Source organism: Lycorma delicatula, chromosome 1 (genome assembly GCF_047948215.1).
Source record: "Lycorma delicatula isolate Av1 chromosome 1, ASM4794821v1, whole genome shotgun sequence".
NCBI classification, from domain to species: domain Eukaryota; kingdom Metazoa; phylum Arthropoda; class Insecta; order Hemiptera; family Fulgoridae; genus Lycorma; species Lycorma delicatula.
The window spans coordinates 284144811-284170711 of NC_134455.1; the positions used below are offsets into that span (position 1 = coordinate 284144811).

A 25901-nucleotide genomic window follows, 5' to 3' on the forward strand; every position below is an offset into this window, starting at 1 on the left:
GATTTTCAATTGGGTTTAAGTCTGGGGACTTGCCTGGCCAAGAGAGCACTTAATGTTTCATTCTTTAAAAATTTGTTACACTTTTTTTGGTGGTATGGCATTATGCCAAATCTTATTGGAACACTCTGTTGCCTTGTGGGAAATTTTTTTGAAGTTGTGTCACAACCCTTTCCTTCAAAATCTTCATATATCCATCACTTTCAACATTCAATCTACTGGAAGTAATGAACAAGTGCCTTCAAATGTGAAACAACCCTAAAACCTTTTTCTATGGATGTTTAATTGTTGGATATTGTAATGTATTTTTTTCATTTGATGCTTTTCTAACGTGTGGAATCCTTTGCCTCTGAACATAAAAATGTGACTGATTGAAAAACACAACATTTTCCAGTTTTCTTTGGTCCAGTTAGCATGTACTTTGGCCTACAAGAGCGTTTTTCGCACATTATTGATGTCAAAGCTGCTTTTTAGCAGGCTGGCAAGCTTTCCATCCTCCTGCAAGAAGTCGGCATCTAACAGTTGTCACTTGTAAATCTGTTCTACTGGCTCCTAATTCTCGATCTAAGTCCACAGCAGATAATTTTGGATCAACTTAACATATTCTCACTAACAGCCATCTCTGTGTTGGAGTAGTTTTTCTTTTATAGCCACATTTGCATTTCCTTTGAGGTGAAAAGGAAAATTTCTTTAAATAGCATCCACTATCCCTAGTCCAACACCACACTTAGAAGCTACTTGTCATTGTGACATACTGGTATGCTCAGAAAGAAAATCTATTTTTGAATGCTTTCTTGGAGTTATGTACATTATTATACATTCAAGAACCATAGACAAAAATATGATTTTGTAAAAAAAACTGAAATAAATTTTCACAAAATACTATTTATAACATGAAAATCACTAAATAACCAAAGAACAAGCTCACATTACACAGACAAGTTAAAGAATGGGTGTGATCAAACAGTGTAGCCATACATAAAAATAAACAAAAAATCCCCTGTGTTAGGATTAAATTTTCTGCTACTATACATGTATCAATTTTCATATTTCTGTAAAATACAAAACCGTTTTACAAAAACATGTTATTTTTCCTAGTAAAATACACAAATACACATTGAACTTCAGTTCAATGAAGCTAAAGTGGTCTAAGAGAACAGGCCTTTTAAATTGGGCTTTGATATTTCTTTCTGTCTCGAAACCAGGATATTTCTCTTTGAGATGCATAGTACACTAAAACCCATTATTATAATAGAAAAAAATACCCATATATCGAAAAAAATAGATTTATCAATTTTTAGGCATTTTACTGGTATCAATTTTATTCATCAACTACTCTGAATTTGGGGAATAATTATCTAATTCAAAATTCAATTTTTAGTTAATGTATATGCAGAATTTTAAATTTTCAACTTTTCTTTCAACATTAAGGATTTCAAGACTGAAATTACTGAAAATTTGATTTTGAATATGATTATCTTATATGCCTTGATTGCAAAGAGATTTTTTCTTTTCCATTAATAAAATTAAAAAGGGTTGAAACTAATGTGTATTTTCAACAGGAATGGATGGCATCACTAAATTAAAAAAATAACTTTAAGCAACAGTTATGTTAACAATCTCTAAGTGGTTAAATTTAAATTGGGTAGAAATGAAATGCTAAGATAGAAAGAGCTAGAAACTTGAAGCCTGGCATTGAAGATGCCCTTAGACACCATTGCTTACATTAGATACTACTAATAAATAGGGATTTTTTTCTTTACTTACCAAAGTGATGCATACTAATTTATGGAAATTTAGAACGATAGAAGCTTGAAATTTAGAATGTGATAGTTCCAAAACTCTGTGAACCACTTTTCCGGTTTTTCAATCCCCGAAAAGGAATAAGTTTGATTCAGAGTAGATTTTTACATTAATCTAATTATACATTCCATTCACAGATGAAACTAAAAACTGACTTGACTACTTAATTGCATGTTGATTTGTAGATATACAATGTTATCTTGAACTTGAAGGGGCAAAGAAATACAAATTCCTTATCATCTTATACAATGAGTTAATTTTTCTAGAATGAGTTTGTTTCTGTTGAAAAGAATTAGTTTATAAACTCAATAGTTTGAAAGAATGGTAAAAATTACAACAGTATGTTATAGTTCTATAACAAACAAGTTTTGAGATGACAGGATGTCAAAGGTAGCAAGCAGCCAGTCAATTGTTTACATGTACTTGTGTTGATAATCGCATACCTCCCTATCAGTTCATATGCAGATGTGTATGTATAATTACAAACATACACAGAGAGAGAAAAAATGAGAGGGTAATTTAATTAGTCACCGTTTATTTAAATTAATTTTTGGCTCCTCACCAACATTATTCTGTATAATTTAATTTCCTGTTTTATTTTTTTTTAGTCTTATATTGCTTAATGAGACAAGAAATTATTATTTAAGTGGGTTTATTTATATTAGTATTTTACATTTTAAATAAACTTCTTAATGCTACCATAAACATACTTAAAAAAAAAATTACATATGAATATGATAATCTTTTCTTTTCAAATCACTACATTCATAAACCTGATTCTTACCATTGCTGAGGTACAGTTACTTCATAGATATGGATGTTAATCTATTGGTACAACAAATAACTAAGAAAATCCCTTTATTATTCATATTACTAGATCAGTATTAGTTGTATGTTCGTGAGTTGCTGATTAACAAAAGTTACAGATTTATGGTGTGTTGTATAAATAAAAGTTAATAATAATTAAACTATTCCATTTAGTGAATTCCTGTATACCGGTTATAAATATTAATTTCGACCTTGCAGTGTAGAATATGCAATTTTTATTATTGGATTATTTGGTGAATAATCAAAAATGAAAAAGAAACAATTATACAAAAAAAAGAAAGGTAACATGAAGAAATACATCCCAAAAAAAAAAATCATGAAGATGAATATGAAGAGGAAGAAAATATTAAGAACAAGGAAAGAATGAAAAAAATAATAGAAGTTGATAAATATAAAGAGGAAGAAAATGTTAAGACCAAGAAAGGAATAAAAAGATTAAGAGAGAGGATAATGAATATAAAGAGAGGGAAAATTTTAAAACTAGAGAATGTGTACACAAATTAAGATCAGAAGAATTACATCAAACCAAAGAGTAATTAAATGACTGACAACAAAAAAAAAAAATAAATGAAATGATGATCAACTCCAATGATGATCAACTAAGGGAGAATATTGACCGACAATATCAGAGGAGTAATTAACTAAAAGACAAGAATTTTCTGCAATTTATTAAAGATCAGGCATGTATGCCTCAATGTATATGTTGTTCTTGAGAGGGTTTATTTTTTAGTCACTCTGTAGTTAACTTTAATGTAGATAAAATTAAATGCAAATTCCAGAATAATTAAATAAAATTAAACTAGAAACGCAAAAATAATACGATTTTAAATTATAATTTTCAATTAATATTAAATAATCAGATGTTTCACCAATCTGTTACATATACATATGTGTAATTATGTGTTACATTAAATTACATATACACATTTTTAAAAATACATAAAAATTTATTTCCCAAATAATATCTGATTTTTTTTATTATTATTATTGAATAATTATTATTTATTGTAAACATCTTTTTAAAATCGTGGTAATTATTAGTAAATCGATATATTTAAATTTAAAAAAAAAGTTTTAAAAAAGGAGATGAAGTCTGATTTGTATCAATATTTCAAATATTTCATTAATTAAAACGTTTTTTGGCTATAACTCTGCAACCAATGAAAATAAGTACCACTAATGATATATCGTAGAAAAGCTCTCAATGAGGGTTTATTACTGCAGTCAAGAAAAAGTCCGAAATCCAAATTTTGTGGATTTTAATTTTTGGTCTTTTTTGGACACTTTTGGTTCAGTCTGTTTTAATCAAAATGGGAGGTGCACAACTAGATGTTACAGCAGTCCTAAATCCAAAATTTCAACATGTTACGCCCAATCATTTTTTTGAGTTATGCGTGATACGGACATACATACATACAGATGTTACACCGAAACTAGTGAAAATTTATTCAGGAATGGTCAAAATGGATATTTCCGTTGAAATCTGAAAACCAAAATTTCTCGTGAGCACAATACTTTCTTTAATTCATAAATGGAAGTAAAAAAGAAAGAAATAAAGTGAACATAATTATTGATATTGTTAAAATTAGATTTCTTTGTGATTAATTATTGATTTAAATTCAACAGCAACAAACCATTCAAGTGATTGACTGGTTTACATCAGTCAGTATAAGTTAGTGTGTATTACTTAACTGACCATATAGTGATCATAAATTTTTGACAGACTATAACAGATCTTACACTGCATTTTCTAGTAATTCTAGGAAAAACAAGCTTCAAAAAGCTTCAAAACAAGCTTCAATAAATGACCACATTTATTGTAGCCCATCATTTAGCATATTAAAAGTATAAAAATTATTTTTTTAAATACGTAGATACCCATTTAAGTCAAATAATTAATATGCAAAAAAATACAGCCTTAAACTTTCAGAAAATGAATACAATGAAACAATTTTATTTTGTATCATTTTCTAAATGTAAAGTAGTAATATCCAATGTAATTAAAAGAATTAAACCAAAAAAATGTTCATTATTCCTTACTTCTACAAAAAAAGATTCATACAGAAGAATTAACGTGCATTAATTATTCAATACATCAGACAATTAACTCAGAAGTCAAATTATACTAATAATGTGTACCATAAATTTAATAATCCAGTCATTAAATCTATTAAAAATATGTACTACAATTTCAGGATTCTTCTTTTATGTGTTAGTGAACTACTTTGTTCTTGCCTTTTACACTGTAAGATGTTAGTAATCTCCCCTTTTTTGTTTAACCTTCGTGACCACCATTAGGTATTGCTTCAGAGGATGAGATTAATGATTTGCAGCATGAGTGAAAATGCCATGCCTGACCGGGATTCAAGCCCAGGACCTCTGCATGAAAGGCTGAGATGCTACCACTCGTACCACGGAGGTTGACGAAAGTTACTAATCTCTCCTGATAGCATTTTATTTCTCTAGTTTTGAAATTCATTAATGACTTTAGGCATTATTTACTTTAGGCAAGGTTCCTACACATTTTTCCGCATCCTGCATCTCAGTCTCCATATCTTCCTGTTCATCCAGTCACCCTCCATTATCACTCCCTCTTCACCCTTTTCCCTACATATTTTTCCTCTGCATTCCTTCTCTACATATTTTTCTGGGTCTACCTCTTTCCTTCTTGCTCCAGGACAAAAACATACCCTGTTTGGTCCCCTCTCCTCACTTATCCATTGAATATGTCTATACTAAACTATGTTTTTCTTAGATTCTTTTAATTATGGACGTTGTCCTTTTTACCTTATCTCTAATTACCTCATTCCTTATTCGGTCCATATTGAAAGTCATCACACTACAGAAAAAATCCATTTCCAAAGCTTCCGAACACTCCCTATTCTTTTTGTTCACCTGTCAGCACACTGAGCCATAAGTACAATAGGTTCAACTGTCACTTTATACAACATCTATTTAATTCTGATTGTAATGAGTATCTTTGACGACATTTAATTTCCAAATCACTGCTCTTTCCTGACCAGTCCTAACTCTGTTATCAACCTTACACCCTCCATCCTCAGAAATAAGTGTTTCCAGGTACTTAATCTTGTCACAATTTTGTACCCCCTCTGCCTCTAAATCCTGTCCTCTCTCATCTAGAACAACAAACCCTATTTTCCTTAAATTAATTTTCATGCCCTATTTATGGTATTCCTCTCTTAATTTCCTTAGCAAATATGAGATATCCTCATCATCTGCGAAGAACAGTGTATACAGGCAATTGTTTCCTGTGTGTATTCCCCGCTCCTCTGTATTTTCTACCCCATACCTTTAACGCTTCTTCTACGTATATTTTACATAGTGTAGGTGACAAACAGCAACCTTGCTTCAAACCCTTGATCATCTTAAAACTTCTTGAAATATCTCCCATCTTCACTGAACATTCGTAATTTTAAAACAAGTTATATACTGCTCTGACATTTACCTCATTTAAGACTACGTTTTCAAGAATGTCAAATAATTTATACAGCAGGATATTATTATACACCTTTCTCTAAATCAATGAAAAGCATGTGTATTGCCAAATTCCTCTCTCTTCTTTTCTTAATCACCTGTCTTGAAGCAAAGATATTATCCAGAGATAAATGTCCTGCCCTTAAACCATTCTACTCCTTCAGATCAACAATATAGCTTTCAATTCTCTCTTTTAATATTTGGCCAAAAACCTTACAAAAGAATTACTGATAATAAAGCCTCTATAATTATCACAAACCTTCTCGTTACCTTTCTTGTATACTGAACTAATGTAACCAATATTCCATTCTTTTGGTAAGTCATCCTCTTCCATTATTATTATTATTATTATTCAGTTTTTCTAACTAAATATTCTGTATTTTATAAATCACAAGTGAGCAACTATTTCAGCTAAATAAAACAAACACATATTAAACAAATTTACAAAAAAAAATACAGTTAAAAAGGATGTTTCCTACTGGTCTTTCCCTGGAGGATATTTATTTCAAAATAGTCTTAATTTACAAAATCATGTATAATTTAAAAATAAATTCATTTAAATATTTTTAGTCTAAATTTTTAAATGTCTCGTTTAACAATTCATTCCTTTTTGTCACTTTGTTTTCTCTAACTCCTTCTTACCAGCTGTTATGTCATTAAGGTCCAAAACTTGCCAGTTTCTTTAGCTTCATTACTTACAAATAAACTGTAAGGTTTTAATTTTACCTTAAGATAATTTTTACTTAATTTGTGTGGGTTTGATTTAGTTACTTCTTTTCAGTATTCTTTATCAGTATATCCACTTTTAGAAATATTTCATTGCAAAATTTGGTAATAAATAGTGATTACCTGAATATGAATAAACTTACATTAGAATTCTTGAAGTGAGTAGGAATAGCCTGATACTACAAACAGCAAGAAAGTTAATTAATTTTTATTGAATTTTGTGAATCCTTTCTTTTATATCTGGTGTATTATATTTTCCATTATTCTCTAACTTAACTCTTAATATCTGACAAATTTCACTGATAGAGATTTTTTCTCTGATTTTAAACATTTCTCATTATTTTTCTTAACTATTCTCAAACTTTTTGGATCCCTGTTTATGTCTTCTTCTCTGTTGTGATCACTTTTCTTTTCCCAATTTTATTTTCCTCCTTTTTAATATCTAATTTTAAAATAAATATTGAAACAATGAGAAATCATGTAATTATATTTATTCATAAATGTACCACATTAAACAATATTTTTATTTTTACATATTATAGCAGAAAGAAAAAACTCATAATATTCTTTATCAAATGCTAGTAATTGAAAAGAAAACTAATGTTGCCATTTTCTTAAATGAATCATTCCTAAAAATGGTATCGCCTGTTTCTCAGATATGATTTGTGAAGATATTTATACAATTAAAAAGTATAAGAAATGTAACATTTTGTTACCATTCTAACATCTTGTCAGTATTTTTTTCTTTATTTGCATCTTATACAAAAAATTCCACATTCTATATTAATGCTGATATAATTAATATTGTTGAACAATAATGTTAAAAAGCAACTGCTCAAATGTTTCTAGTAGTTGACAGACCAACATGTTTCTGCATCAACTGACACAAGTATAAAAAAAAAATTATTATACTGCTAAAGTAGTGTAAATGTAGCATAACACAATTTTTCAATATATAAAAAAAAATAATAATAAAAATAAATATAAAGTAATAAATTTCTTTTTTATTGTTATTCTAGTTTGATAAATGAATAAAAATATATCAATAATATGCAGATAAAAAATTTTAACAAAAAAAGATACTCTCTCATAAGAGAGGAAATATAACAAATTTTATTGGTATGCTATTTTACTTTCCCTTCAACTACCTAGTACAGGTTAGAATCTGTTTAATGTAAGATATACAAAAAAAAAAATATATATATATATATTTATACACATATGTATGTGTATATATATACACATACATATGGTCCCAGGGACCAACCTAATTTAAAATTATATAAACATTACAGAATAATTTTTTTTGAATAAATATTACATTTTATTACACATGTGGATCCTCTTGAAAAAATAACAAAATTACATATTTAAAAACAAAAGTATATTTACTAGTAATTATTAAAAATTGCATTGATTATCATAAAAAACAAATTAAAAACTGTAATTTAAAAGAAAAAAGTATTCACAACTGAAATTTTTTTCTGTCTATGCAATTAAAAGACACTTTCCTAGCATATTCTGAGCATATGCACTTCTTGCACATGTAACACAAATAAGACCTTCTCATTTTTTTTCGGTGGACCGATGTAACATAGTTTCCTTTTGCCTCTTGGAAGCTTATCCACTTCTAATAAATCTGAATTGTCCACCTGGATAACCCAGGAAATATGGATCTACACACTCTGGTTTTCAAAAGCGACTCAACAAGTTGGTGACCCAGTGTCTTCATAAACACTTCTTTCTCTAATTGAAACATTCTTACTTGACTGGTTGAAGATAAAGACATTGATGGAACTCATGTCAAGGATTCTAAAAAAAAAAAAACATTGCCATTATCCATCTTCTTTTTCTTCTTTTTTCTGTTTAGCCTCCGGTAACAACCGTTTAGATAATTCTTCAGAGGATGAATGAGGATGATATGTATGAGTAAATGAAGTGTACTCTTGTACATTCTCAGTTCGACCATTCCTGAGATGTGTGGTTAATTGAAACCCAACCACCAAAGAACACCGGTATCCACGATCTAGTATTCAAATCCATGTAAAAATATCTGGCTTTACTAGGACTTGAACGCTGTAACTCTCGACTTCCAAATCAGCTGATTTGGGAAGACGCGTTAACCACTAGACCAACCCGGTGGGTTGCCATTATCCATCCATGACTGCGGTGACTTGATGAATATGATGAACATTCCTTATTCAACGTATCAACTCCACTTTTAGTGTTATTCTAATAGATAATGATTTCTAATTTCCCGATTTCTTCATCATTTTCCTCAGTATAGTGCATTGTACACCAAAGAAATACTGCCCTTCCTTTTTTAGGCACAAATGAAAGTATTGTAATATCTTTCATGAAACCGTACACTGATGAGCCCACAGTTCTCTTCCTAGGTGGTAAGAATTCTTGAGGGATTTATTTTTTATTTTTTTTTAGTGCCTACTATTGTGAGCCCATTTTTTTAGTTAGAAAGAGGCCAACTCAATTGATGTGCACCAATTATATCAGTAACATCTCTATTGCTCCCAAAAATTGGCTTGCAAATTTTCATAACTTCTTGGATTGGATGCTAAATTCTTTTCCCACCATTGTTAGCCCAATTGAATTGTTTCCTTTACCGCAGTACAAGTATGCATTGTAAATATAATTTATTCATGCATCAACTAAACATTGCACTTTCAACTCATATTTTGCAGGTTTATTCAGAACAAATATTTTAAATATACATCGTCCATGAAATGCAGTTAGTATCTCATCCACTGTAACGTTTTCTCCAAAACAATACTCTCTTTGTGAATTAGATATAAAATTCTCCAATTAATCCCCAATGGTAGCAGAGGGTTTGGTTTTTCCTTTAACAATAATCATGCTCTTTTTCCAAATTTCCTTCTTATTTTCAGTATTCCTCGGCTAAGACTCTGCATCATAGTCACTGTTGTTATAATTGGTGTCTTCGCGATCTGATTCAAAGACATCTGCTTCTTCTACCTCTAGCTCATCTAACATACAGCAAATTTTTTCTTCAAACAGTGGGTCATTACATACGTCAATTTGAAATGCAAAAAAAGAAAATTAATATATAATATAATAATTATAAAAATTAATTTGTAAATAGTTAAAAACCCAAGCAAAGCTTTTACTTTAAAATATTTATTTATCTGTTTTAAAGTAATATGATTTCATTTTAATTATAAATATAATATATGAATTAAATCAAATGCTGAATTCAAAAGTTACTTTGAAAAAACTTCAGAAATTACACAAACACACTGATGATTGGTCCCCAGGACCAATGAACTATAAAATCTTTTAAGAATATAAGAATAAACAACCACTTTGTACTACCTTCAAAATGTTACTGCAAGGGAGAAATCTACTGAGTATGTCTCAGTATCAATCCATTATTGATGGTGGAGTAAATACCCAGGTACCCAGGTAATGGTACTGTGAGATCTAATAACAAAAAATAAATAATCTAAATATAAAAAATAATCTAAAAATAAAAATAAGTAATAAATAAATCTAATAATAATAAAAAAATAAACTAATATAATGAATGATAGTATTTTGAATACTAATATTATAAAATTAATATATGAATACTAGTATTTTGCAAATTTAGGGAATAAAATAGAGAATTATTGATAAATAAAAGACAAGTTTATTGACAACATAAAAATAAATTATTGGTAAGTTAATTTTAAATGTTTATTTTAGTTTTATTATAGTAATTTTACTGTATTAGTAAGGAATCTTATCACATTTATTACCTCGCAGAACTGTGCATTACTGGTGTTCCAGTATTATGTATGTGGGTTACAGGTAACAATTCCTTTAAAAACAGACCGACAGCCTGTATGCATCAAAACTGGACTTTTCAAAAAAATATTAAAAATAGAACAAAACTCCAAAAAAATTAATAAAACATAACTACTAAACACATTTTCTCTTAATTACATAGGAAAATGTTTTTTTGGGTTGTGAGTGTGGTCCATGATTTTTTAAGTAGAACTTAACCTGTTAAATAAAATAATAGAACTCTATTTCCAAATATTATTCATGTGAACCCAATACCTTTCAGAACATAATTTTTTAATCACCAATTCAAAATGAAAACAATACTGTAAAATATGAACAGTTTGTTTTTAAGCCTTGTCATTCACTCAATAATGTAGTTATCAGGATAAACTTACACAAAGAAGCATCCAGATTTTAATGAGAGAACGTTTTGTCTTCTCAACGAAGCACTGAGATTAATAAATGCATTATACAGAAAGAAACAGTGGATAGAAATAAAACCAAAATCAACATATTGTAATTTATGCTTGGAAAGTATCGTCAAGTAACAGTATAGAAAGAGATGAATTAGGAAATCAAGGAGAGTGAAAGATTCTTTTGAAAATGCAACCTCAATCAGAACTGACCTGGTTGTAGGCTTTTTTTTTTTTGCCTTCAGTCATTTGACTGGTTTTATGCAGCTCTCCAAGATTCCCTATCTAGTGCTAGTCGTTTCATTTCAGTATACCCTCTACATCCTACATCCCTAACAATTTGTTTTACATATTCCAAACGTGGCCTGCCTACACAATTTTTCCCTTCTACCTGTCCTTCCAATATTAAAGCTACTATTCCAGGATGCCTTAGTATGTGGCCTATAAGTCTGTCTCTTCTTTTAACTATATTTTCCAAATGCTTCTTTCTTCATCTATTTGCCGCAATACCTCTTCATTTGTCACTTTATCCACCCATCTGATTTTTAACATTCTCCTATAGCACCACATTTCAAAAGCTTTCCTGACATTTAAATTAATTTTTGATGTAAACAAATTATATTTCTTACTGAAGGCTCGTTTAGCTTGTGCTATTCGGCATTTTATATCGCTCCTGCTTCGTCCATCTTTAGTAATTCTACTTCCCAAATAACAAAATTCTTCTACCTCCATAATCTTTTCTCCTCCTATTTTCACATTCAGTGGTCCATCTTTGTTATTTCTACTACATTTCATTACTTTTGTTTTGTTCTTGTTTATTTTCATGCGATAGTTCTTGCGTAGGACTTCATCTATGCCGTTCATTGTTTGTTCTAAATCCTTTTTACTCTCGGCTAGAATTACTATATCATCAGCAAATCATAGCATCTTTATCTTTTCACCTTGTACTGTTACTCCGAATCTGTAGGCTTAGACCTAGTTATTGGTAATCATCAACATAGCAGATATGAAAAATATATGCTGTTTGAATCTAAAAGAACAATACTTGATAATTCCAGGTATATATTAAGTTGAATTGCTGTCATAATTAAAATTTTAAAAAACCTGGAAATAAATAAATTTAAATGAAATCAGATCAAAAATACCGTGCAATTTTATACCAGAATTAGACATTATTGGATGAATAACCAAAACAAAAATTTTAAATAAAAGTTCCTCCTTTAAAATAAATCTATAAAGAAAAAATCAGGGCCATTTAAAAGAAAACTTAACTTTCTTTCAACAAAAAGGGTAATGATCACCTCAGTTTGAACAACTAATACTGTTCTCAGTTGAAAAGATAGGTTGACAGTAAGTTAATAAATAATGCTTATCATAACACATCGCTAAAGTTTTCAGGATATTGCCAAAGACTATACAATGGGACGGCTATATAACTGTTAGTCTTTTATATTTTTCTTAATTGTTTACTTTAACAACTATAAATAATACACTTGAATACCAATAACACTAGAATATTCTATATTTATTAGTCTGGCAAACAAAATCTAATATAAGAAGCATTTGGATTAATCAGGTTATACTATATTATATCTTGCAGCAGTTAAAAAAGGTATTTGTCCAGTAAAAGCCAAAGGTTTGTTGCAATAAACTTTTACTCGCATCATTTGCTTTGTTGATGATGCGTTGTTTGTGAATGATGAATTAAAAACTTGTATCTTTCTGTACAAAAACTAAATGATCACACTTATCTTTTACAGTATAGTAGGGTAGTATATCTTATCTAAATGTGCAAACACATTTGTTCTGTGTTTTTCACAGAACAAATTATCTGATTTTTTTAAACTCACAGTTCATGGAGTAATTGAATAAATAGATATTTTATTCAGATTGACATCATTCACCTGTATCCATAGGTAGAGATATCAATATCATGGAGACAAATTAAATTAAATGTAATTAGCAGTTAAATAGTAGAGCAGTTAAATCGTCTAAAAAAATAACAACGAATAAAGTTTTTAAAACTTTATTTACATTTAAAGAGATATAGACAAAAATGTAAAGCAAATGCTTTACATCTTTATTTCTTTATTCAGTCATGTTGAATTAAGAAACGTAATAGTTACTATTAGATTTAGACCATTGTATGTTATTTTAACAGTTTCATACAAAGAAATACATACAAGAAATAAAAATGTTAACTCTCTAATTAGAACAGAAATTTTTCAATAGTTCCATCCTTTTCCATTTCTTTTGGCATGATTTTCCATGTAATGTAAAATTACATGGAAAATGTAATTTCCATGTATCTCCCCCTAAGTAATTTCTTGATTTTAATTTTGAACCATTATATATTTGTGACTTGTTCAAATAATAATTAATTTATTTGAATATTTGGTGATATTCAATGAACATAGAAACAATGTTTTGTGTTTTTAATTACAAAAATTCTGCAGTACAAAAGTGATAATAGTATAGCAAAGTGAATGATGATTGTGAAGAAAGTAAAATAATTATTATTCTGACAATACTTTGCTGTCTGTGAATGACTGAAAAAATTATACTGTGGAAAACATTTTTATCTTGTAATAAATAACATAGTTGAAATATAAACAATATGATTATTTAAAAATTAAATCCAGGGTTGCTGCTTGGATTGATTTAACAATAAATTGAAATAGCATGAATCATTAAAGAAGGCTTAATTACCCAAAGGCACCTGTAGCATGTGACATGGAAAAATTCCCTTAAAGAAAATTTGTCTTTATTTATTAGTGTTTTTACTTTATTTATAATTATTTATTCATTTGTTTTAAAATATACTGCACATTTCACTGTCAGAAATTCAGTATTCAAACTAAAATTATTTTTATTCAGAATCGGTAAAGTAGGTCAACTTACTGGTAGTCATTGATGTAAAACAATGTATGTAAGGGTAAATAGATTTGCAAACACTGTACCACGAGGTTTGACACATTTATAACTAATAATTATTTCTGAAGCAATTTTTCAACTCTTTTCCTGATTACCCCAAGTAAGCCTGCAGTACAATCAATCACAAATCACCAGCCAAGGAGTTATCCATTGATGTTAATTTGAGAGTTACTTTAAGCCGTAAACATCTATTTTTTTAGAATATCTTTCTTACTGTGCTTAATTATTGTAATTTTACTGTTTTTAGTATTTTTATTAAGAAAAATATCTGAATTAACAATGATTTCATAAATCTATACATTGCTTGTAATTAGTTATAACTTGTAAAATTAGGTGTAAGTCTGATTAATCTTTCAATTCTTTCAAAGTTCTACAAGTATTATAAGTGGAAATTTCTGTGTTAGAAGGCAATAGCAGTGAGAAAATGAAAAGAAGAAAGAGCTTTATAGTAAAAACTTTAGGTTTAAAGTAAAAACGACAATTTTAAAATGTATTTTAAAAAATTGGAAGATGAAAATCTTAGTCTTATTTCATCTGTTTAGAATAGGTGTGTGATATCTGAGGATTATAACACACTGCCCACAGAGAGAAATGTAAGTAAACCAAACATAAATGATAGTTGAAATGTGATGTATTTTATGCTTCACACTTAGCTAAAAAGAATTGATGTTATGATATCGAAGAGGAAACATGAAAGAATGGGTATTAACAGAATACAATTCATAGCTGACGTACTGAAAAAGTTGTTGTACTTCATACAACAGCAAAAATCTGGATGTAGAAAAGTATATTGCATATACAGAGTGTCCCATGAAGAAACAGAGAAATTTTCAGGACATGTTCTGCTGGTGAAAATAATGAAAAAAGTTCATATAAATATAGTTCTGAAAATGGTTAGTTTTCAAAGCTAGTGAAAAGTTTTTCGCGGATTTCACTCTTTTAATAAAAAGAAGCCCTATTCTAATTTTTGGGACCAAAATTAAGAAGTAGTTGGTGGTTTCTTATGTAATTTAGGCTGGGAAATAGGATAAAATGGGTCTGAGAACTGTAACACAAGTAGTTTTTAAGATATCCGACGTAAAACATAAAATTTGGTGATGAAAACGTTTTTTTAGGTTTATGGTACAATAGCTTTCTTAAATGGCTAATAAATGTGGAAAATTTAATAATGAAACTTGTAGAGAATTTAATTCTAAAAAAAATAATGTAAATACAGCCAATAAAAATTAATTAAAAGCTTTTAAAAATTGTTATTTTATTGAAACAAAACAGACAAAAATTTTGTTATTCTTTCTGTACCTAATAAACATTTTTGGTGTATCAGCATTTATGAATGAAAGCGTCATTTTCAACATGTTCGTTTTTGTTGAACGCCAAGTAAATCATCATGTGATTCAGCATATTCAGTGTACTAGGTGAATGTTACTAGTCCAAGTTGAATTTCATGTCCCACTGGTTTGTCAAAAACAGAGTGTGGAGCATCTTATGGAAAGGAAAACTTTATCCTTTCCACCTGTTGAAGTTTTAAAATTTGCGGCTAACAGATTACCCCCAGAGGTTAAACTTCTGTCATTGGCTTATAGACGACACGGTAGATTCAATTTTATTTACTGATGAAGCCACTTGAAACAAAGCCTTCAATTCTAAAAATAATCATTTATGGAGAAACGAAAATCCACAAGTTACTGTTGAAACTTGTTTCTAACATAGATTTTAACATTAATATTAGGTGTGGCATTATTTATGAAAATGAATTTATATATTATTGTTTATATAATAACTGTTTTTCAATCTGCAACATCCAAAATGCAGATATCCGTTCATTCATTTAGGATTGTTAATAATATTAACTTGTTTGCAAGTTAGCTTTTTTTTTAATATATAGCATATTATTAAAGGCCAATTTGATTATGTTGCAAAACAATTTGTTTACACGGGGGAGAAACCCCAGTTGAAAAAAGAGGTGGGGATCATAAATTCTTGATGTATTAAGCTAAAGAAGAAGTTATTAAAAAGTTCATTTGCTCATTAAGTTGTGTAGAGTCCCATTATTGTCAGGGAAAGTCCTAACGTAAATATTTGTCATATTTTATGATATGTCATATTTTTCACATATCTTTAACACATCTTTTAATCTTCAGTTTAAGAGTTTTCGGATTGATAGTTGCTCAATATGTCATGCCAGTTACATTTGCATAATTTTACTCTCGTCCAGGGTTCTTCTAAACTCTCTACACCCTGTAAATTGTTTTAGCTGTTGCTGGACTGAAGATCATTTTCAGAAAAGATCTAATCGGATAGCCTCTGCCATTTTTCATAGACTCAATAATAAAGACTTGACTCCTTACAAACTTGTCGCCGATTGATGTTGAGGGCAAAATAAAATTCAAAATCTTTTGTTAATGGCTTTTAAGTAGTTTTCAACTGCTTCTGATCATCTTGATACCATTGAGCTTGTTTTCCCCATCAGGAGGCACTACTTTATACTACCTGATCGAGTATTTGGGAATATTGAAAAGTTCATTAACAAATTAAATGTTATTGAAAATCCCGATCAATACTTAAAAATCATTGAGAGTCATTCGACTCTCATAAAAATCGGAGAAGAATGCAGTGTTTTTGATTGGAAAAGTAAGGCTAAGAAAGCTTTTAAAAATTTTAATTCTTGGCATTTTCAAATATCATTATTCAAATGTTTGTTTTTGAAGATACAGAAACAAAAATGTAATACTGGAGTATTAATTCATTCAGAGACTTCATATCAAACAGACTCAGGAGTGTACTGATCAATTTTTAAGAAAAATGTTAATGTTTGTAAGGTTAATCCATCCCTAATTATTCCATTTAACTTGTAGAATACTAAAAATGTCAAAATTAATGATGCAAAAAACTTCTAACAACACATTATGGAGAAACAAATGAAAGTCTATGGGAAGACTGAAAATCTTTTGTATTATTCACAACTATCCATTCAGTACAATTCTTACTTAAAAACTACTAATATTGACAACAATATGAATTTAATGAAGTTCCGATTTATGAACAGTACCAGATGATTTTAACATAGACACAGTTTAGTTTAGTAATATTAATATTTTCTGTAATTTTGTAAAATAAAACATCTTTTATTATTATTACAATTATTATTTATTGACTTTTTATGTCCCTTCAAATCTTACTTATAATAATAATAATAACACCAATTGGGCAGTAAATTATGGTATATAATTTTTTAATTTGTGATGCCTTAAATACAAAAAGTAATCAAACCCAACTATCTCCATGTATTTATATCAAACATGACTATCTGTAACTTTATTTTTTAAATATCTCAATAATTAGGAATAGTAGATTCTTGTAAGCTCATCAACAGACTCTAGTGATACAAAAACAAGAGTTTAAAATAAAATAATTTCAGTAATTGTCTACAACTGAGAAGAAAGAATAATATTTTGGCTCTCCTGAAAAATTTAGAAAACTGGAGGAGTTAGCCATGTTTGATACTAGTAGCCACATTTTTTTTCAATGAAAACCATATGGGAGATGCATACAAACCATTTCTTGAAAAATAATTTGCTGGCTCTTTTGGAGAATGTACTTTTACAAACTAGATTGTAAATGATTTTCCAGCATGATGGTTTAACACCACATTTTTCTTTAGTAGCTAGAAATCACTTGGATGCTAATTTCTTAAACTTGATGTGGTGGACCAATAAATTGGCCATCACAATCACCTAACATAACCACTAAATTACTTCATTTGGGGCAATATGAAGTCCAACAAAATGTAATAGTATACCAACAAAAAGGTAATACTAAAGAAGAGTTACTTACTCATTTAAATAAGAAACGCTATTGAATTTATATGAAGCAATCCTGAGATGACACAGAAAGCCATTGGAGATATTTTACATCGAGCAGAGTGCTGTATTTGTTGTGAAGGAGGAAATTTTAAACTACTGTAACTGTAATTGAATTTTGTTATTCTGCTGTCATTTGTTATTTCTAGTCATTTATTTTTTGTTTTGCTATATTAAGAATAGTTCTTATTAGGTGCAGAAAGGATAATATAATTTTCTGTCTATTTTTCGTTTGTTTTGCTTCAATAAAATACCAATTTTTAAAAGTTTTTATTTACTTTTTATTTCTGTATTTACATTAATTTTCTCAGAATTAAATTCTCTACAAGTTTTGTTATTAAATCTTCCATATTCATAAGTCATTTTATAAAGCTATTGTATCACAAACCTAAAAAAAAATGTTTTTGACGCCAAATATTATGTTTTATGTTTATCAAATATCTTAAAAACTACTTAAGTTACAGTTCTCAGACCTGTTTTATCCTATTTCCCAGCCTAAATTACATAAGAAACCACCAACTTTACTTCTTGATTTTGATCCTAAAAATTAGAGTAAGACTTCTTTTTATTAGAAGAGCTGAAATCTGGGTGAAATCGTTTGCTAACTGTAACTCGAAAACAAAGCATTTCCAGACCTATGTTTGTCTGAACTATTTTCATTATTTCACCATTAGAACATGTCCTGAAAATGTCTCCATTTCTTTGTGGAACATCCTCCATGTGTGTGTGTGATATTTATATATATGTATAATTTTTTTTTTTTGAGTCTAATCATCAAATTGGTCAGATTTATCATCTGACATAGAACAACTTTCACTTACGTTATTGCTATCAGAATGGTTTATATATTTTTAATAGAAAATTTTTTTTTCTATGTTATTGTCTGTTACCATTGTGTGGTTATTTCAAATAAAATATTGTACTATTACAGTAAACTACTCTAACCTTTAAACTGTGTGCTTCACAAGACTGAATTATATCATTCATTGAATCACTAACTGGTGATAGTATGAAATGCAGAATTCACAGTGGTGAAACCTAAAATTTACCTTTTTAAAAAGATGTGTAAAATTTGTGATTGATTACATTTTAAAACCAAAGTAGTTGCATAGTTTTAAACCAATGTATTTAATTTTAAACCAATATTTAAACTTTACTAATACAATTATTTAAAACCAAATAATATTTACCAAGATTTAAATTTAAAAAAAAAATACTAACATGGATACTGTTGTACCCAAAATGACCAAAATAAATGTTTTTAAGATTATTTAAAAATAGTAACTGTAATTTGTAATACTGTGTATTTATATTACATAGAGTTAGATTATACATGTGAAAACAGTTTTTGTTATTACCATGAAAAAAATTCTTCAAATGGATGCAAAATGTAACTAGTTGGTACTCCAAGAATTAACATGGCATAGTACGTTAGTAAAAATTCTAGCTCTTAAGTAATTTAGTGTATACTTGTCAGCAAATTACCACTCAAAATACTAATTCATTCATCTTCTCGTGGTCTCCATTACTCTTAGAGTTCAGAAATTAAAGATTTAGGGGATTGTACTTAGTCTTAGACAGACATTAAAAAGTTATTTTTAAAGATTTAGTTCTCAGTAATTAAAAGTTGGGTTGTGCTAATTGACCAAACAATACTATTCTCCCACTTTCTAAAAAGGCAAAAAGGAGAAGTTTTATTCTTTTATCACCAAAATTGCTATTTACTGACAGTTTACATTTTAATTGTGTAAATATACCATGTTATATATCATAAAAATATTAAATTTAATTAATGAATTTATGTTTTACTGCATGTATTCAGAAATTTTGTTATTCAGTAACTGTTTAATTGAAAATAATACTCTTACCACAAATACTATAAATTACGAATTTACAATAAAATTTAATCAACAACCATCAATTTTTCTGATGCTTAACAAGTTCATATACGGTATGAGTACACTTTGTACTCATCGTATGAAATAACTGTTAAAGCAAAGGTCCAGAATAAAAAAAAATGTATGTAATAGTTTACTCTGAATTATGAATAAATGAATTAAATTCTCTGTTTCTCTGATTGCAGTGGATGTGACATTCATCGTAGACATCCTTATCAATTTCCGAACTACATATGTTAACGCTAATGACGAAGTTGTGTCACACCCAGGCAAGATTGCAGTCCATTATCTTCGAGGTTGGTTCCTCATTGATTTGGTTGCAGCAATACCTTTTGATCTCTTAATTTTTGGGTCTGACACTGACGAGGTAACAGAGGAGGTAACCTCCTTTTACATACTACTAATACCATAACATCATCTTCTATTTAACTGTTCACTAGCTATTACTTCAGTTCCTTAGTAATTTTAAATAGATTTTTCAGTTTCTCATGGACTGGTTTGTGTGTATCTCGCATATACATCTTTCACACTTTGTAATAATTATTAAAGTACACTTGTCCACTTCCCTTCAAAAATACCACTTATTTAAATTGCTTTAAATTCAAATGGCATAAATGTGAGATATGCATGACTATTTAAATAAGTCATAAAAGTAATTTTGTAAATATATTTATCATTACAAGTTACTCAAACTCTTCAAGGAATTAAAAAATTATAATAAATAAAAAAATGAAAACCAGTTGTTTAACGTATATTGAATAACAGGATTAATTTTTTTTATATTTTAAAAAATATAGTTTTAATTTTATGAAGATAAACTTTATTTTTTAAGTACAAATAACTGTTTTTCATTTTTGTTTAAATCTTCGTTGATTTTCATGAAACTAAACTTTGTCTTAAGATAACTGAAATAATTGCCTTTTCTTAGTACAAAATACTCAGTGATTGTTGGCACATATTTTATCAAAATTATTTAAAAAATTGGGTTTCAGAGCATCAGCAATATGATTCTTTTCAAACAGCTATGTATTTTTTAATTTTGATATTGAGTTAAACACAATGTCATATTTACAATTTACAAAACTTAATTAAAAATCACAAACATGTTAAAAACAATGTTCTTGATTTTTTGAAAAAGTTTAAATCATCTTTGTATAAAACATATATTTAAGTATTCTCTAAAATAAAAACTAGTTGACTTTGTAAGAGATTAGTTTGTAATTTTGTAAATCTATTATACAAGCTACAGAACTTAGATGCCAAGCCACAACAAAGAAAATCTAGTATATTTTATCACATAAGTAAATAAAATGTTGATACATAGAGGTGATTTTTTACTATTAAAAGAAAAAATTTTATAAATAAATAACTTTTATTAAAAGTATGTACAAGCTATCATTTTACGGTTACATTAATAAGATAAAAATTCAGTAACTTCAGAAAGCAATGTAAAGTTCATTAGTTAGTTAAGTATCATCTCTTTATTTTGTAAGAAGTTATAAAACAAAAATTTACTAATTTTAATTCAATTTTGAGAATAAAACTGATTGCTACATAAGAAAAACAAATATTCTCTTCTTGAAAAAAAGAACAGTTACAAAATGCACCTGTTGGTAATGTGTACACCCTTAGTAAAATATTTTTATCATAAAACTTTGCTCTCTGCAACATTTTTTGTTAAATTACTATTAGGTGTATGAAATGGAATGATGGGAATGTCTTTTTTAACAATAATTTGGTTGTGTGATTGAAATCTAAAATTTTATGTTGCGACAATCCTTGTTTATTGTTTTTAGAGAATTTATTGTTTATTGTTTATTGTTTTATCATTTACGTTTTTCCTATATTGCAGTTGTGTATAGTATTTTTATTTTTTTTTTGTTACATTCATTTATACATTAATTATGGGAAATTATCTGTACATTTTTCATACTTCATTTTATTTAATCAGTCACTGATAAAATTAAAAATTAAGGCAGTGCATAGTTTTACCATAAAAATCACATTAAAGTTTAAACTTTTTATTAAAATATTTTTATTAACAATATTATTTCTCTCAATTTGTAGTACACAGTAGTACTTGCAGGTACAGTTTCTGCTCAAGTTGTCTAACCTCACAGATAAGTTACTTTTAATTAAAAGGTTATAGATATGAGTATAATACTGTTTCTTAGTAATTAAAAATAAAATTGATGAATGAAGTGTATGTATTATTCTTTTTTTTTATAAAACATTGCTTCTTTTAAGCAATAAGGTAATTGCAGTTGCTGATTTTAGGATATAAGAAGCTGTGTTTGTGTATGAATGTATGCATGTGTGAATGTAAGCAGTAAATGTATATATACATATTTATATTTGTTATATAAATTGTTATATAATTGTTATATAAATGTTATATAAACATTAACAGTTGTTAATGTTTACATTCAGTTTTTTCATTTGTTTTAGAGGTACAACTTGTAGCCTAAAACTAGATCGGAATTCTCTATTTACATGATATAGGTTACAAATTTTTTTAATTTCTGCTGTTGTTATTGATGTATTTTAAATCATTTTCATTCACATTTGGTATTTTATGAGTAAGATTTAGTATTCAGAGAATTTTTTGTAACATCTTTTATTCTACTATATGAAAATATATATACAAGTAATGTCATTAAATTTTTTTTTTGTCTTCAGTCATTTGACTGGTTTGATGCAGCTCTCCAAGATTCCCTATCTAGTGCTAGTCGTTTCATTTCAGTATACCCTCTACATCCTACATCCCTAACAATTTGTTTTACATATTCCAAACGTGGCCTGCCTACACAATTTTTCCCTTCTACCTGTCCTTCCAATATTAAAGCTACTATTCCAGGATGCCTTAGTATGTGGCCTATAAGTCTGTCTCTTCTTTTAACTATATTTTTCCAAATGCTTCTTTCTTCATCTATTTGCCACAATACCTCTTCATTTGTCACTTTATCCACCCATCTGATTTTTAACATTCTCCTATAGCACCACATTTCAAAAGCTTCTAATCTTTTCTTCTCAGATTCTCCGATTGTCCAAGTTTCACTTCCATATACAGCGACACTCCAAACATACACTTTCAAAAATCTTTTCCTGACATTTAAATTAATTTTTGATGTAAACAAATTATATTTCTTACTGAAGGCTCGTTTAGCTTGTGCTATTCGGCATTTTATATCGCTCCTGCTTCGTCCATCTTTAGTAATTCTACTTCCCAAATAACAAAATTCTTCTACCTCCATAATCTTATCATACATAACAGGAAAATCCCCCACAAACTAAAAAAGGTTGATATAATCTGGTCTTCAGAAAAAAACTATCAACCATTACCCTTCACAACACAATCGCCAGACATGATGGCCCTGGTGTATAAAAACTTCTTAGGCTGTATAATCTTCACAGTGGTCAAATGGGATGCAGCTTGAAACTAAGATAAAATTAATGTTTTAAAGCCCTTTTTAGCAATTTAGTCACATTTACTAACCATTTTATAGAAAGTTTAGAAGGTTTATAGAAGATTTTATAGAAAAAAAATCATAAATCCAACAGTAACAATAGTCTTGACATTGTGTGTGGGTGTGTGTATGTGCACGCATAACTAAATTCATACACACACACACACACACAGTATTACATATTAACTTTCTCAAAGTGGTAAGATAAGAGTTCTGTAAACTTTCTACTAATAGATTTATTCAATTATCCTTATTTATCCTTTCATTTAAAATAATTATCACTTTATTTGAATGAATTCAACAACTTGTTTGTGTGAGCTATTAAGCCCAAGGAAATAAAATTGCAAATTTATCTAAAAATGAAACAAATAAAAACCATTATATCACAAGATAGAGTTAACAACAATTTTTTTTTAATTGTCCATTTTCTTTTTCCACTCAAAAGAAATGGCTGCCATATAACTGTATTAATACAAAAGTATTTAAATGAGTGATTATTTCCTCAAGACTCAAAACGAGCTCTCTAAAGCACACAGAAAAAATATTGAATAAAAATACAACAGTATTCATAATTAACATAACCTCCCAACATGATTAAAAATTGTTTAAATGTTTTAAAGAGATTGTGTAAGAAAATTTCAGAGAGGCTATGCTTTCAAAATATATTTCCAGAGCTAAATCACATGACTCCATCTGTAGAGTTACCATTGGCATTATTATTATTTTCTTTTTAAAAGTGGTTAGTGTATGATTAAATAATGTACTTGATGTGAAACGCATTTGTGCATTTAATGTCTAGGTTTTTATCAAATTTTAAATAACAATCTATTTGTAAACTTTGTACTGTTTTGAGATCTTAACATATATATTATGTGTAAAATTTACATGTAGTTATTGTCTTTGTTTATGTATCTTTTTTTAAATTAGGTAATTTGTGGAAGTTGATTCTTTTTTATATAATGCTTGTATTTATTTATTATATTTATACAAACATGAATGTATGTGTGAAAAGTAGCATGTGTGGTCTGTGTGGAGTTATTGTATATGTAGTGGATATCTCAGTTACAGTGGATTTTAATTTAAGTTCATTGTCTATTTTGGATACAGTGTGGTCAGTAATATTAAGTATATGTTGAATTCATGTTCTGTAGTGAATTGGAATTAGGATAAATTTGTTGATGAATCAAAGATATGGGATAATCTTGTAATGTGTTTCAATGTTAGAAGAACAACAGTTACAAGATAACCTTTTGTTTGCTTTTTGTGTAATATTTTTGGAGTCTTTTAAAAATATTTTAACTTACCACCAGTTAGTCACAGGTTAGGCCTGTTTTAGTAGAGTATATATTGTTGTTTGTTAACTGTGAAATGTTATGACTCTCGTTAAAGTTAGGATAATTGTTTGTGTTCTGGTTGAATGTTTTTATTACTTCTGTTTTATTTGTTATTTCTTCTTTAGGTTTATTATAATGATTGGTTATATCAAAGAATAAAAGTGTAGAGTTTGTGGAATGTGTATATCCTAAATTTTACTGGTATGTTGTTTTGTAATTATGTATGCATGAGGTCTTTATTTTAATTATGACGTTATTCTTTCATTAGTGTGTATTGGGCTGAAGAGTAGTTAATGATATATTAATGGATGTATCTTGTTTTTGTTTCAGTAATGTTTCTGATTTAGATGATAGAGAATAAATTTATTTAAGGTAGCATTCATTTGTATTCCAGATTATTTTGTGTTATTAATATTATTTCTGTGTTGAGCAGCATGACAAAATAAGAATTCCACTTTATAAAATGATATAATGATTTATAATTTACTTTCTAAAATGTTTAGAAAGTTATTATAGTAACTGAGTTTTAAATATTTTATTTTATTAAAGTTGATTTATATAAAGTTCAAAATTCTATATTTTCTCAACAATTCGGCTGAACAGACTATTTTGAATTACATTTAAAACAATACATATACTTACATTCTTTATATCTGTAGACCATTATTAGTAAGTACCTTACAAATATTGGGATGTGCTTATGAAGATTACTTATTTCAATGTAGCTCTTCATTACTATAGATCATGTGTAATTTTTATTTTTCACTTTACTTATAATATTAAAATCTGCTAAAGCATTTATTATAGCTGGTAAGATATTTACTAAAAATCTATATCTGGAGGTTATCAAGTACATGAGTAGAAAACATTCAACAGACTGAAATATTAGATTAATTTAAATTATTATTCACATACAAGATATTGCACCTCATTGAGTAATTAATACTATTCTCTAAGATCTCTTGTCAATATAATTATCTTTTTTGTCGTTACTGGAAAACATTAGTTTTATTTAAATATTTACACTATTGAAAATCAATAAATCCTTATGTAGTAGCTAAATTTTACTAAGTGATGTTTGCTAATATAGTATATTTATTTAATTAAAATATTATTGTAATGAGAATCATTTAACAAATCACTGCTAAGTAAATTATTTAGTTTTGTACATACTTTTAAATTATATAAAAGTAAGTGAAAAAATATTCAATAGTTGTTGCTGCAATTGTCACTGAGCTCAGTTTTTCCATTAAAAAAATATCCTTTTACCAATAATGTTTTTATACACACAGGCACGCAGGGCAATTTTGCTGTATTGTCATCACTACTATGATTTCAGTGAACT

At 28.1% G+C, this 25901-nt stretch overlaps 1 protein-coding gene across 2 annotated transcripts in view; it reads left to right on the top strand.

Moving 5' to 3' along the window:
* Nucleotides 1–25901, top strand: part of LOC142332349 (voltage-gated inwardly rectifying potassium channel KCNH6-like) — a 792659-nt gene that overhangs the window by 614347 nt on the left and 152411 nt on the right. The window contains exon 10 of one of the 2 annotated variants that reach the window (XM_075378757.1): nucleotides 19941–20122. In XM_075378757.1, the coding sequence (XP_075234872.1) occupies nucleotides 19941–20122 (182 nt within the window). Of the gene's footprint in view, nucleotides 1–19940; nucleotides 20135–25901 lie in introns of both variants that reach the window. The other variant, XM_075378763.1, reaches the window with a different exon arrangement.